The following is a 15,628-nucleotide window of genomic DNA, read 5'->3' on the forward strand; positions in this document are numbered from 1 at the left end:
CTGGTCAAGGGCATGTATCTGGGTTGGGGGTTCGCTCTCCACCCTTTGGTTGGGGAGCATGTGGGAGGCAACCAATCCATGTGTGTCTCTTACATTAAAGTTTTTCTCTCTCCCTCCCTTTTACACACACACACTCTCTCTCTCTGAAAAGCAATGGGAAAAAATATCCTTTGGTGAGGATTAAAAAAAACAACTAAAAGACTTGTGAGGTAACCAGGCTCTAATAAATGATGCGCTCAAGAAAAATAAGGCTTTGAAGACAGACAGAAGAAAGGTGTTGTGTATGCACTCAAAATTAGGGAGCACACAGTAAAAAACTCTGCCTGTTGGGGATCTGATAGTACGCTCTTTTATATTCTATTCTTGTCAAAGGTCAGAGGCTGTACTGCAAGATCAACTTTCAGGTATGTTCCTGAACCCAGGTAACCCAGAAATTGCAAAATGTCTGTCTGAGTCCATGTCTGTATTTAGGGGTGGGTGGCAGTGGAGGGCTGGCAATTGACTACCTTTGAAAGCAACAGCTAGGGCAAGATAAAAATTACACTTATTTTTGAAGTCTAACTGAAGTCTGATTTTAGGAGGAACATTTATTATAGAAATAGCTAAAGAGAAACAGATAATGAGAATGAGAGGTTTAAGTAGAATTTCATGGTTAGTCCTTAAGCAGGATACATATTCCTTGTATGGACCAATGCCATAAAAACAAATGTATCAAAAAGTGATAGTAAGTCACTTCTATTCCTAGAGAAAAGAAGGAGCAGCTGGATCTGTGGTCATGCTGAGCACCTTCCATACTGAGATCTCTCATCTGCAGAGAATTATTAGGACTTGGGAAGGCGGCACACTAGAGAATCTTATTTTAACTAAATTTATCTTTCCCAAGAGCATATCTTTTTTTTTTTTTAACAGTAGAAACATGTCACAGAATTTTAAAACTCGCAGAGTAAAAATGATTTCTGTAAGGCTGATTTCTTATTTGCAAAATTCTTTGTTCTTTCCATTGTTTTGTTCAAGAAGAAAGGCATGTTTCAGGATGAGAAACTCAGTTACCAAGAGTGGCTGAGGAAGCAGTAAGAGAATGAGGGAAAGCAGCACTCTAGCCCCACTCCTGCCTTTATGTCCTCAATGGAGATAAGACACAAAACAGCTCTGGAGCTACCCTTTCTCTCCTCTCTAATCCCCCCTTCACTTTCCTCATCTTTTCTTTCTGGCGTTTATCCCTATCTAAAACAGCCAATGAGAAGGGATTTGTGACCAGCTTTGACAAAAACACCCTCAGTTTTTATTTTCTGTCACTTCAAGCCTGAGGATATCACCTTACCGCCACAAAAAGAGATCCCAGTAACGCTGAGAGTGAGTAACATAGGGATCGAAATTTTCAGGTAACTCCATTTTGCTCTGTTGTCGCCTGTCCACACAGCACCTTTGGACACCAGTAACAAGGTATTTAAAAAAAAAATCACAAATCAGCCCATGCCCTTGATTTCATGTTTAGATTCCTTATTTGTAATAGACAAAATTAATATAAAGGAATGCATTTCTTCCTTACCTTAAAATACACACATTCTGGTCTTCCAGAATGAAAATATATTAATTTTCTAATGTGAAAAAGTTATTAAAATCAACAAAAAAAATTGCGAAAATATTCTGAAATCACTTATTTTTGAAGTCTAACTAAAGTCTGATTTTAGGAGGAACATTTAAAAAATCAACTTTACTAAGATATAATTTACATGCTCTAACCGGTTTGGCTCAGTGGATAGAGAGTCGGCCTGAGAACTGAAGGGTCCCGGGTTCGATTCCGGTCAAGGGCATGTACCTTGGTTGCAGGCAACATCCCCAGTGGGGGGTGTGCAGGAGGCAGCTGATCAATGTTTCTCTCTCTCTCTCATCGATGTTTCTGACTCTCTATCCCTCTCCCTTCCTCTCTGTAAAAAAAATCAATAAAATATATATTTTTAAAAAGATATAATTTACAAACAATAAAAGCACATATTTTAAAGTGAAGAGTTTGATGAGTTTTTAAAATGTGTGCACCATGTAACCATCACCACAAGCAGGGTATAGAACATTTCCATAACAGCGAAAGTTTCCATCTTTTCAGCCAATTACCACCACCTTACCCAACCACTGATTTGATTTCTATGACTATTAAAGTAGTCTTTTCTAGAATCCTATATAATAATAGCCTAATGTGCTAAGTATCCAACTTTTGGACTGTTTGACCAGTTGCTATGACGCACAATGACCACTAGGGGGCAGACACTCCAACCTCATCTTTTCTTGCTGCTGGGTTCCAGCCGATCGGGACTGGTTGAGACGGGCTGGACACACCCTGGAGCTCTCCCATGGTCCCTCCCCGGCCCCGACCATACACTGGTGGGGTCCCTTGGCCTGGCCTGTGCCCTCTTGCATCCAGGACCCCTTGGGGGATGTCAGAAAGCCGGTTTCAGCCTGAGTCCCCCAGGCCTACGGGGATCAGGCCGAAACTGGCAGCCGGGCAGGAGCCTGAGCCCAGTTGGGCACCACCCTGCTCCTGCTCATTCCTGCCCCACTGCATCAGCTGCCACTTGGTAATGCTGCCACAGAGGCGGGAGAGGCTTGCACTGCTGCAGCTGTGCTCGCCAGCCACTGTGGGAATGCATCGACCACCACGGGGCAACTCCTGTGTTGAGAGTCTGCCCCCTGGTGGTCAGTGCACATCATAGCTAACAGTCGATAGGTCAAGTGGTCGAGTACTCAACCAGTTGCTTAAGCTTATATATCCTATATAATAAAACCCTAATATACAAATGGACTAAATGGTGAAACAACTGGTGGAATGACTGGTTGCTATGACGTGCACTGAACACCAGGGGGCAGATGCTCAACACAGGAGCTGCCCCCTAGTGGTCAGTGCACTCCCATAGGGGGAGCGCCGCTTAGCCAGAAGCCAGGCTCATGGCTGGCAAATGCAGCGGTGGTGGCAGGAGCCTTTCCTGCCTCTGTTGCAGGTGGGCGGTAAAGAGCAAGAGGTCCCAGACTGTGAGAGCCCCAGACTGTGAGAGGAATGTCTGACTGCTAGCTTAGGCTCGACCCCCAGGGGGATCGGGACTAAGCCAGCAGGTGGACATCCCCTGAGGGGTTCTGGAGTGCGAGTGGGTGCAGGCCATGCTGAGGGATCCCCCATCCCCAACGCACAAATTTTGTGCACCAGGCTTCTAGTAGATACACACACACACAAAATAAAGATGACATATAAATATATTTAGGCTTTTTTTTTTTTTATCATGATGGCAAACATTTTCTCATGCAATTAAGGCGATTTTAAATAACTTTATGACAGTCTAACATATAAATATGCTATCATTTTATAACTATTCCCTTACATATTTGGATTTTTTCTTTTTTTGTTTCAAGAACTAATACTGTGGTGAGCAAATCTGTACATGAATCTCTGCTTAAGATGACAATATTTTAGCCTTTTCTTGAGTACCACAGGGGCTGGTTTTCAGGGGTGGAGTAGGAGGCCTAGTAATGGCTATGTACAGTAAAGGCTGGATTCTTCAAACAGGAACCTAAGCTCCCAGTTATTTGTGCCTGGGGACTTAAAATAGCCTTCCTGCCACAGGGTGGTAAAGTTGAACTAGATCTGCATTAGCTAGTAAACCAGATCCAGTTATAGATGACCCTGACCATAAGCCACAGCTAGGTCTATTTTAAGGCATATTGCTGAGTGAAATAGGTGGTTGAAGGAATGTGTTAGAAGTGTATTTTCCCTGGTTTTGATAAATCAAAGAGACAGGATCAGAGAGCACCATCCCCGCAAACAGATACTCTGAAGTCATTCACCCAAATATTAAGTGGCCATTTTTTCAGTGGGAAATGAGTAATTAAACTTTATTAAAATTGGTTTACTCTGATCATAGGACAAAAATACATACTTCAGGGCACAAGGCCTGCCTAATGGCTACTGAAAAGGAAGGCATTAATAGCTCTAAAAGACTTGTGTTTTTAAGTCTGATCATATGAGCCATTCCTTACCATACTTCTGTGATCCAGCAAAGAAAGAGCGTGTAAGAACAAAGGGTCTCTCCTTTCCCCTAGATCGTTGTATCAGTCCTTCTGCAGTAGCCTTTTGCTATACAGTCAAAGGAGAAAAATGTCAAACAGATGATTGGACTAGGGCATTGTGTAGACATCCCCAAGGAACTACTTAACATGTAAAAAACAAACAGTAGGTGGGAATGTGAAATGGGAAATATTAAAATAAATCCATCAAACAATTTTTATGATATAATGAAACTATTCTAAATTCCCTTATTAAAATAATGAAAAATTTATTTGATTAAAATAGCAATGAAATAATCTATCTATATATATAAAAGGCTAAGTGTCCATCTGACTGGTAGCTATGATGTGCACTGACCACCAGGGAGCAGATGCTAAATGCAGGAGCTGCCATAACATGCACTGGCCTTTTAAAAATAAATGGCACCACGGACCTGGCGCTAACAAACCAACCCTCGGCTTCCCCCAAGTGGGACACAGGCCCCCCCACCAGCCCAGAGCAACACCTCACCAAATCACAGCCAATGCTGCCAAGACCCATGGCACAAAATGCAGCCCACAGCCCAGCCCAGAAACAGTGGCTGTGTTGCCAGTTAATGACATCACACAGCAATGCCCGGCTTCCTCTCCCTAGAGACTAGTATCCTTGGAGTTTCTTTAGCCCAGGAACCCGACTTGCTTTAGAGCCAAGTGCAAACATTTTACAGTTTAACCAAATGTTTGTCATGCATTTTCCCTACCTCATCTCATTTCCCATGCCTCATCAGAAGTCCTAGAGTAGGTAGATAGGAGACTCGGTAGACTCCTATTTTCTTTTCATTAGCAAGACGCGAATGGCAATATTAAAATATTTCTTCTAATTAATTTCCTTTCAATGTGCACAAATCTGTGCACTGGGGCACTAGTCCTATATAATAAAAGGCTAATATGCAAATTGACTGAACAGCAGAACAACTGGTCGCTATGATGTGCACTGGCCACCAGGGGCAGCTGCCCCCTGGTGGTCAGTGTGCTCCCACAGGGGAGCACTGCTCAGCCAGAAGACGGCTCACAGCTGGTAAATGCAGCAGTGGTGGCAGGAGCCTCTCCTGCCTCCGCAGCAGAGCTAGGGATGTATGACTGACAGCTTAAGCCCACTCTCCACAGGGAGCTGGACATCCCTCAAGGGCTCCCGGACTGCGAGAGGGCACAGGCTGGGCTGAGGGACCCTCCCCCCTCACAAGTGCACGAATTTTGTGCACTGGGCCTCTAGTATATTATAAAAGCCTAAGCAACCGAACGACCAAAGAACTGAACGACCATTTGACCGGTTGCTATGATGCGCACTGACCACCAGAGGGCAGACGCTCAATGCAGGAGCTTCCCCGTGGTGATCAGTGCATTACCATAGTGGGTGCACCGCTCAGCTGACTGACAGGCACCAGACACTGGGCTCACGGCTGGCGAGCACAGCTGTGGCAGCGTGAGCCTCTCCTGCCTCTGTGGCAGCACGCTACCTAGCAGCGGCCACATCAGGTGCAGCAGGGCTGGGATGAGCAGGAGTGGCAGGGTGCCTGGCCGTCTGCCACTTTATGCACTACTACACATTACTACAAAAATTGGGATGTTGGACTCCCAATTTCGGCCTGATCCCCACAGGCCAGACCAAACCTTTTGGTGCTTACTATTATCAGGCATTTTATAAGATTTTCTCTTATAATCTACACAACAACCTCTGAGACAGTCTTCATTAATGAAAAAAAAAACCTGAGATTCAGAGAGGTTAAGTGACTGGCTCTGGCCTACATAAGGAAATTCGCTAAAGTCGGCTGCAATTATAGCAAGAGGCTATTAGAGAAGTAAACACAGAAAACCATGCTATACCTAGCCAGCAGCTCCCACTGGAAAATACCAGTTCGTGGGAGGGCCATAAGAACAGTTACATTCTGAAAATAACAGAGAACCACAGGTATAAATTAGGGCCAGTGACTACCAAGTAGTATCTCTATACATGCCTGGGTCTTTTAGATGTGATTGGCCAATGGAAGATAATTCTATTGAGAAAGCTAAGTACTTAAGAACGATTTTCTACATTTAAAAAGTATACTTATGAAATTGTGTATGTGTGTTCTAAATCTTACTCCCCTGGTATAAATGTAAGACTTAATGTATTTAGAAATTTGTGAAATTTCAAAACATTTGTCCTAATTGCCTTTATGTATTTACACATGGTTTGTTTACTTCAATAAAAGTTTGAGGTAGCATCCAATACCATTTACTAATGGCTCCGGTCAAGGAAGATGTTTCTATGTTACCATTAATCTTACAATATAAATTCATCAAGTTCATTATAGAAGGCAAAGGTACAAAAGGAAAAATGAGTCTTATATTGGCTGCAACCTGGTAAGACTCATTGCAGAAAAGACACACAAAGAGAAATGAACAGTATAGTATGGCTATTACAAAGGAAACAACTTTCAGCCCAAAAGGCAGGGTACATGGGTACAGTTGGCTTCTTCTTGGCTCTCTTACCTGATAAAAGCCATAGATGTTGTGAAGTTCTCTGTGCTCCCAGTTGCCATGATGAATGGCATTCTTATGCATGGTTTGCTCTGGCCCTCTAAAGACCGAGGGCTCATTCATGTCATGCCATATGTAGAGGATGTCAGTAGATCCCTAGGAAAGAAATCTTGGTCAAGGCACTACTTCTACAGTGAGTATGTTAATATGACAGCTGCTCCTATTCCTCTTTCCTACTCCATTTCATTTATTATTCATTATGTTTATTATCTGTGCTCTGTCCTCAGCTCCACTGCTAGAATAAAAAGCTCTTCTGGGCAGGGAGTTCATTGATATATCCCAAACACTTGAACCATAGAAGGTTTTCAATAAGTATTTGTTGATGAATGAAAGAATGCTGTGCTTTATTGTCTGTGAAATACATATTGCCCAGCAAGTCTACTCCTAGGTCTACCTGGAGAACCCCCACAGGAAAGGTTGTGAACGATCACAATTAGGCTCTATATCATCCATCATCTGCTACAACTCTTAACTCAGAGAAGGGCAATTGTAGTTATACATGATAAAATTCTGTTTTTCCTCTAATACTTTGAAAAATTTTACAGTTAAGATGCCTTCTTGTTAGTATGATCTATAGTTTATATTCTACATACAACTAGTCAATATAGAGTGAGAAGGGGCTATTGAGTCATCTAGTCATGGTCTTACAATCTCTTTATAGAATCCCTGGTCTCTCAGCATTTGACTTGATAGCTACAGTGACAAGGAGTCCCTCAGGCAGCTCATTCCATGATTTTATGAATGGTAACACAGGGTCTAGTTTGATTTCTGGAATACCACAGAATACATCTGTTGCCTCACCCATATGACAGTCTTCCAAATGCCTAAAGGAGGCTTATGTGTTTTCTTTTGACTCTACCTTTATTTCTAAATGTGTATGTCTATGAACAAGGCTATATGGTTTTCAATATTTAACTACCTTGACTCTTCTTCCTTAGCACCCTCTAGGGCAAGGTTGGCAATCTTTTTCTGGAAAGAGCCAGTTTTTTAACTTTGTGGGCCATGAGATCTCTTTTTCAGTAACTCAACTCTGCTTTGGTAATGTGAAAGCTGTAGACAACAGGGAAATGAATGAGCATGTGGCTCAAGTGTTGTTCATACTGCTCTTAGTTATTTTCTGTGTCCTAATACATGATGCTCAGAAACTAGCATTGAGTGGTTAAGAGCTGGGTTTGGAACAAACAGAACTGAGTTCAAATCTTGGGCCTGCCACTTACTAGATGGGTGAACTTAGCAGGTTTTTAAATTTGTTTATGTCTCAATTTCCTCATCTGTGGGAATAGAGTTATAGTTCTAACTTCAGAGGGTTATTGTGAAGATAAAAATGGCATATGCACAGAAAGTGTTTAGCACACTGCTTGGCACATAGAAAATACTCAAATTTATATTAGACATCATTATCATCATCACAATTGGTTGAAAACAGTTCTCTAGATGTGGCCTCTCCTTTTTTCTCAGTGGATTTTATAAGATTTAGGAATAAATTTATTATTATAACTTACTTTTAATGACATACTTTGCAAGATATTTCCACATATATCATCACCTTTAAATAATAGTTATAAAATGCTATTTTATATAAAAAAGTATATAGTAATTTGAAAATGTAATACATCTATATAGTTAAGTACTTTGATATATTGTACTAGAGGTCAAAATCATAGCTTTTTGCATTTAATAATACACATGGCATCTCTGCCAGCACCACCAAAGTCTGTAATGTGATTCCACCCTTCCCTTTTCATACAAGCATTATTTATTAGGGGCTACTCAATGAAGCAGTATAATTCTATTCAATCACTTCTTTTCATTCTTTCATCATTTCAAGTAACTAGGAAAGAGCAAATGAATAAAAACTTACCTGATAAACAGAAAAAGCAAAAAGACCTGAATACCACTCTCTGACCTTGGGGTTGGTGAAATCCAAGTAAGAGGAGAGACCTGTAGAGTTACAAGAGAAGACAGCCTGTTAGGAACAGTGGTCCTCATGGTAAGATTTGTAAGGAGGACTATCAGATGTGAAAGCTTGGTAGTCAATGGGCATCAAACATAAAAGTCAGCTGATACAGAGGCATGGTCTGGCGAGAAGCGAATGAAGGTAATGCTGGACTCCAGTGACAGTCTTCTAGACCTTTCAACCCAGGGGCATGCCGATGAACAAGTATCAAGGTGGAGCCTGTCCTTCACTGAAATAGCCCAAAGGATGGCAAGTAGTCTGTAGTGACCGCCTGTCCTTAAAAAGAACAGAGAAGTGTTCATCACTGATAAAAGGGGGAAATTCCTGGGTTTTCTCTACTGTGCAAGGAGTTCTGATAGAGTGCTATGCTGTGATAGAGTAGTGATTTGCTCAAGGAGCCTCTACCAAGGCTTTAAACTAATAATTTCTGAAAGGAATTTTCCAGAGTTGCCAGAGGCAGCTGAGGTCACTCACAAAAGTCTGGAAGTCAAAAGGTTGGGCTAACAGGGCAAAGACGAATGGCAGGGGGAGAGACTGCAGGGCCCTTTTTCTTTTAAAAAATGTATTTTTTATTGATTTCAGAGAGGAAGAGGGAGAGGGAGAGATAGAAACATCAATGATGAGAGAGAATCATTGCTGGGCAGCTTCCTGCATGCCCCCTGTTGGGGATCAAGCCTGAAACCAGGCATGCGTCCTGACTGGGAATCGAACCATGACCTCCTGGTTCATAGTTCTATGCTCAACCAATGAGCCATACCAGCCAGGTGGCCCTTTTTCTTTCTTTCTCTTTGTCTCCTTTTCTCATTCCTTGGTTTTTCATTTTTATTTGCTTAGAGAAATAGCATGCTAGAGGTTTGCTTATTTTTTATTCACCCATTGACTGATAAATGGATACAATGTACACTGTATCAGTATTATGAAAGATATAAAAGAAGGTAATACCATTTCTTAAAGGAGCTTAAAATGTAGCAAAAGATATCTACAAGGAATAAGAACAGTGGCTATGAAACCTTCATTAGTTGGGACGAAACAAGGTAAATAGGTGTGTAAAGTAGTATCTCACCTGGCCAACATATCCCTTCAAAGTCTCCTCCTTCATGATTCCTCACAAAGTAGCCCTGTTCTTTGGCCATAGCGTACACTGAGTAGTCAGGATCAATCTTGATATGCGGGTCACTGATGACCACAAGCTATCAGGAGGACATAAAGGTTTGTTTCACATGAGCCATATATTCATTTATTTGTTTTCATCATAGTTCTTGGGTTCAAATTTTACTCAGAAACAATTACTACTAGCAGTGAAGTATTCTATGTGCTTACAGAAATATATATTGATGTCAAAACAGGCCATTGCTCTTTTATAGTTATTGCTGCTTAACCAATAAATTTTTTAAAAATAGCATTGAGCTTCTATCTGTCTGTGGTGCTGGGTGCTCTACATAAAAGAGTAAATAAGCAAGGCCTCTGCTTCCTAGACATGTAGAAGCTAACATAACACTGACAAAAGCAAACATTAAAGAAAATAGGAGAACAGCATGTTAAAAACCCAAAGGTATAGGTATATTGAGGAAGTAAGTCTGAGAAAAGCTGTGATCACAGCTGTGTCCCTACCACCTCTCCTTGCCTTTCTAACACCATTCTTTTGTTTGGTTGTTTGCTTGTGGGTTTTTTTTTTGTTGTTGTTAGTTCTCACCTGAGGATATTTTCCATTGATTTTTAGAGTGGAAGAGAGAGAGAAACATTGATGTGAGAGAAACACATCGATTGGTTACCTCCTCATGCGCCCCGACCTGGGCCTGGGCCGGGGAGGAGTCTGCAACCAAGGTATGTGCCCTTGACCAGAATCAAACCCAGGACCCTTTGGTCCACAGGCCAATGCTCTATCCACTGAGCCAAACCAGCTAGGGCTCTAACACCCATTCTTTACACCTTGTCTCGAACCTCAAAACCATTTTATTTAACTAGAACAACCTTCTAATCATCCTTCCTCATATCTATTTAAATCTATTATACATACTGAAGTTTAATTTTCCAGTGCTTTTACCACCACTACCCTTGCATTATATACTTTCCAGTGTCCTTTTCCTTCCCCATTTTCTGTTTTAGTTCGTTCCTTGGCCAGATTGACAGGAGGAATCCATCAGGGAGGCACGCAGGAAAAATGGAGTAATAAAAAAATCAACTCTGTTTTTCACGGACTGTTAAGAGCTTTTAAGCCCACCACTCCCCCTGACCTTTCTTCCTACATCTGTGCCTGCCGACAAAGAAAGCCCTGATGCTCCCTGCTTTGGTGCCAGCAGAAAGTTCAAGCTACACAAGCCCTGTCACGTGCACAGGGATCTTCACCCCAGTCTGAGCCTCTAATCATGGTAAAAGCTGAGCTGGTCTCCTTCCCGGCTCTCTCAGGACCATTTCAAATGATCTTGGGAGCCAGCCTTACTCGCCCCAGAATGCCTTACTATGTGACTAATTAATATTTCTAAATTACTTATTATTTTTTAAACTTTATTTTTATTTGTTGACACTATTACAGATATCCCCATTACCTGACCTTCTTCCTTTGCCCACCTCCACCCAGCCCCTGCCCCTTTCCCTCTGGCCATCAACATACTGTTGTCTGTGTCTATGGGTTATCAATATATGTTCTTTGGCTAATTAATCTTGGTACCTGTGTGATGTCATCAATCTTGACATCAGAACCAAATTTCGCATGGGTAGGGGGATCCATCACACTACTACACGGGTGGCCATAGCAACTGGCCTGAATGCTAGGCCCCTTCATCCTTATGGAGACCTAGACAACTAACGCAGGGATGGATGGTGTTGCCACCTTTTCACCATTACTTTTCTGTTATCACAGTTTCAAAATGCATTTGAAGGTACTATTTTCATGGCCGTTTTAAAAATCAGATACTTCTCCACTTATGTATCAAATCTGGTTTTAAAATGTGCTTGTAACTAAAAGGTTCAGAAATGTTGGTTCATTTTACCTTGCGTTTTTTGTTTCGGAGCAGCTCCTGCATCCTTTTGGGGTTGGGGAATCTTTTCTTGTCCCAGGTGAAGTACCTTTTGCCCTCGGTGTGCTCTATGTCCAGCCACATGACATCATAAGGTATGTCATGTTTGTCAAATCCTGCATCCACTGCTTTTACATCCTGCTCATCTTCATAGTTCCAGCGGCACTGGTGGTACCCCAAGGAGAAGAGAGGGGGCATGGCTTGTGTGCCTAAAAGAAGACAATAACAACTGAGCCGACTACCACCACAATAATTCTGTATTTGTTAAAACATTTTTCTAAACGCCAACAGGATCCAAGCACTCAGCTTGGTAGTTAGACTCCCACTTCTAGGAATACATCCTAAGAAACCCAAAACACCAGAAAGAATGCATGCACCCCTATGTTCATAGCAGAATTTATTCCCTTCTTATTTCCATAGCACTAGGCTGATGCCTTTAACATAGTACTTATATCTCAGAGCACAGCAGTTCGTTTACATGCCTGCCTCTTCAGTCAAATTGTTACAGAAACTCTGCAGCCATTAAGCAACAACTTTCCATTGCCTATTTCAGTGATGGCGAACCTATGACACGCGTGTCAGAGGTGACACGCGAACACATTTTTTTGGTTGATTTTTCTTTATTAAATGGCGTTTAAATATATAAAATAATGTCAAAAATATAAGTCTTTGTTTTACTATGGTTGCAAATATCAAAAAAGTTCTGTATGTGACATGGCACCAGAGTTAAGTTAGGGTTTTCAAAATGCTGACACGCCGCGCTCAAAAGGTTCGCCATCACTGACCTCTTTCATCCTCCAGCCCTTGGTAACTGCTAATTTACTTTCTGTCTCTATAAACTTGCCTATTGTAGGTACTTCTTATAAGTGGAATCATATAATATTTGTCCTTTTGTGTCTGGCTTGTTTCATTTTGCATAATTTTTTCAAGGTTCATCCATGTTGCAAGTATCAGAACTTCATTCCTTATTATGGCTGACTAATATTCCATTTTATGTATAGACTAGTGGCCTGGTGCATGAAATTTGTGCACATTAAAAGGGAATTAGAGGAAATATTTTAATATTACTATTTGCCCTTTCTCTATAATAGAAGTGTCAGAGATAAAAGAAAATCAGTAAAATGTATATGAAAATAATATATAAATTTATTAATAAACTGGGCGGGGATGCACTCAGGCAGCATCACGTCCCTGGCCGGGACACAGGCAGGCAGCTTCACCTCAGCACTGGGTGGGGACACACGCAGGCAGCGCCATGTCCTAGGTCAGGGACGCACGTAGGCAGCGTCACATCAGCGCTGGGCAGGCCTGCGCACGCTTCCACCGGGGGCCGCCTCTGCCAGGGGCCGCCCCTGGGCCAGGCAGCACGGAGGCCCTACTAGTGATGGCAGTCCCCACCACCAGCTCCTGCTATGCATGCCTCCTGCTGAGAGGTTATGACATTATGGCATCCTGGACAATTTGCATATTCCCCTATTATTATATAGGATTACATTTTGTTTATCCATTCATCTTTTTTAATCCATTCATCTTTTTTTTAATTTCAAGAAAAATGATTTTAAATATAATAATGTTACATGCAATAAACCTTAATATGTTTTTAAAATATATTTTTATTGATTTTTTACAGAGAGGAAGGGAGAGGGATAGAGAGCTAGAAACATCAATAAGAGAGAGACATTGATCAGCTGCCTCCTGTACACCCCCCATTGGGGATGTGCCTGCAACCAAGGTACATGCCCTTTACCGGAATCGAATCTGGGACCTTTCAGTCTGTAGGCTGACGCTCTATTCACTAAGCCAAACCAGTTAGGGCAAAACCTTAATATTTTAAGAAAAACTATCTTAAATATAGTAATGTTACATGTAATAAACATTAATAGCTCACCCTAACCGGTTTGGCTCAGTGGATAGAGCGTCAGCCTGCAGACTCAAGGGTCCCAGGTTCAATTCCAGTCAAGGGCATGTACCTTCGTTGTGGGCACATCCCTGGGGCGGGTGAGGGGGGTGTGCAGGATGCAGCTGATTGATGTTTCTCTCTCATTGATGTTTCTGACTCTCTATCTCTCTCCCTTTCTCTCTGTAAAAAATCAATATATTTAAAAAAAACATTAATAGCTCAAGAAAAATGATTTTAAATATAATGTTATATGCAATAAACACCAATTATTCAAGAAAAATTATCTTACATATAATAATATTACATGCAATAAACATTAATATTTCAAGAATAAGAGGTTTTTAGTATAATAATATTACCAAAACTGTACTAACATAATATGATATCATAAAAGTTGTAGGAAATATTAAAAAGCTGCAAATAACAGGAATACTTCTATTATATTCTAGTATATTTTTCCCCCTCTGGCTTTATTTTTGTTCATCAGTTTATATTGTTCATTATATTTCACAAATGAGTGAGATTATATGATATTTATCTTTCTCCAACTGGGTTATTTTGCTTAGCAGGATGCTTTTAAAGTTTATTTTGTTCGATATGAGTATTGCTACTCCAGCTTTTTTTTTCCTTTTCCATTTGCATGGAAAAATTTATCCATCCCTTCACTTTCATCCTGTGTGTGTCTTTGTTTTCTCTTGTAGACAGCATATAGTCGGGTCATGTTTTTGTATCCATTCAGCTACACTACACCTTTTGACTGGAGCATTTAATCCATTTACATTTAGGGTTATCATTGAGAGGTACTTCTTTATAGCCATTTTAATTCTGTACGGCTAGGTTTCTCTCTTTGTTTCTTCTCCTCAGCAATCCTTTACAGCAATCCCTTTAGCATTTCTTGTAATGCTGGCTTGGTGGTGATCAACTCCTTTAGCCTTTCCGGGAAGCTCTTTATTTAACCATCTATTTTGAATGATAGCCTTGCTGAATATAGTAATCTTGGTCTCAGATCCTTGCTTTCCATTACCTTGAGAACTTCATGCCATTCCCTTCTGGCCTGTAGAGTTTCTGATGAGAAATCAGGTGTCAGCCTTATGGGAACTCCTTTGTAGGTAACAGTTTTCTTTTCAATATCAAATATATGATTTGCAAACATTTTCTCTCATTCTATAGGTTGCCTTTTCACTTCAAAAATTTTAATGAAGTCCAACTTATCTCTTTTTTTCTTTTTTTGCTCATGATTTTATTGTCATATCTAAGAATCTGTTGCCAAATCCAAGGTCATGAAGAGTTACCCATTTTCTTTTTAAAAAAATATTGTTTTTTATTGATTTTAAAGAGAAAGAGGGAGAGCGAGATAGAAACATCAATTATGAGAGAGAATCATTGATTAGCTGACTCCTGCTCTACAATGGGGATCAAGCCCGCAACCCAGATATGTGCCCTGACTGTGAATCCAACCATGACTTCCTGGTTCATAGCTGATGTTCAACCACTGAGCAAAGCTGGCCGGGCGATTTACCCATTTTCTTCTAAGAATTTTATGGTGTTAGCTCTGACATTTTTTCTGTCCATTTTGAGTTACTTTTTTGTGTATGGTGTGAGGTAGGGTTCCAACTTCATTCTTTTTAAAAAAATATATTTTATTGATTTTTACAGAGAAGAAGGAAGAGAGATAGAGAGTTAGAAACATCGATGAGAGAGAAACATCGATCAGCTGCCTCCTGCACACTCCCTACTGGGTATGTGCCTGCAACCAAGGTACATGCCCTTGACCAAAATTGAACCTGGGACCCTTGAGTCTGCAGGTCGATGCTCTATCCACTGAGCCAAACTGGTTAGGACCCAACTTCATTCTTTTGCATGTGAATATCTAACTGTCCCAGAACCATGTGTTTAAGAGACTATTTATTCCCACATTGAATGGTCTTGAACCTGTGTTGAAAATCACTTGGCCAGAGATGTATGGGTTTATTTCTAGCCTAATTCTACTTCACTGATCTAAATGTCTTATCCATATTCCAGTAACATACTATTTGGATTATTTTAACCTTATAGTCATTTTTGAAATCGGGAAGTATGAGTTCTCCAACTTTTTGTTTTTCAGGATTGTTTGGCTATTCAGGGCTTTTTGCAATTCTATATGAC

General features: G+C 40.9%; 1 protein-coding gene across 2 annotated transcripts in view; it reads right to left on the bottom strand.

Annotated features, from left to right (window-relative positions):
- Positions 1-15,628, bottom strand: part of GANC (glucosidase alpha, neutral C) — a 75,200-nt gene that overhangs the window by 20,890 nt on the left and 38,682 nt on the right. For both annotated transcript variants that reach the window (XM_081112740.1, XM_081112741.1), the window contains 6 exons: positions 11,557-11,792; positions 9,630-9,756; positions 8,471-8,550; positions 6,562-6,705; positions 4,024-4,120; positions 1,322-1,423 (listed from right to left, as the gene is read on the bottom strand). In XM_081112740.1, the coding sequence (XP_080968866.1) occupies positions 1,322-1,423; positions 4,024-4,120; positions 6,562-6,705; positions 8,471-8,550; positions 9,630-9,756; positions 11,557-11,792 (786 nt within the window). The remainder of the gene's footprint in view (positions 1-1,321; positions 1,424-4,023; positions 4,121-6,561; positions 6,706-8,470; positions 8,551-9,629; positions 9,757-11,556; positions 11,793-15,628) is intronic.

Source organism: Myotis nattereri (assembly GCF_964212035.1).
Source record: "Myotis nattereri genome assembly, chromosome: 1".
Taxonomy (NCBI): domain Eukaryota; kingdom Metazoa; phylum Chordata; class Mammalia; order Chiroptera; family Vespertilionidae; genus Myotis; species Myotis nattereri.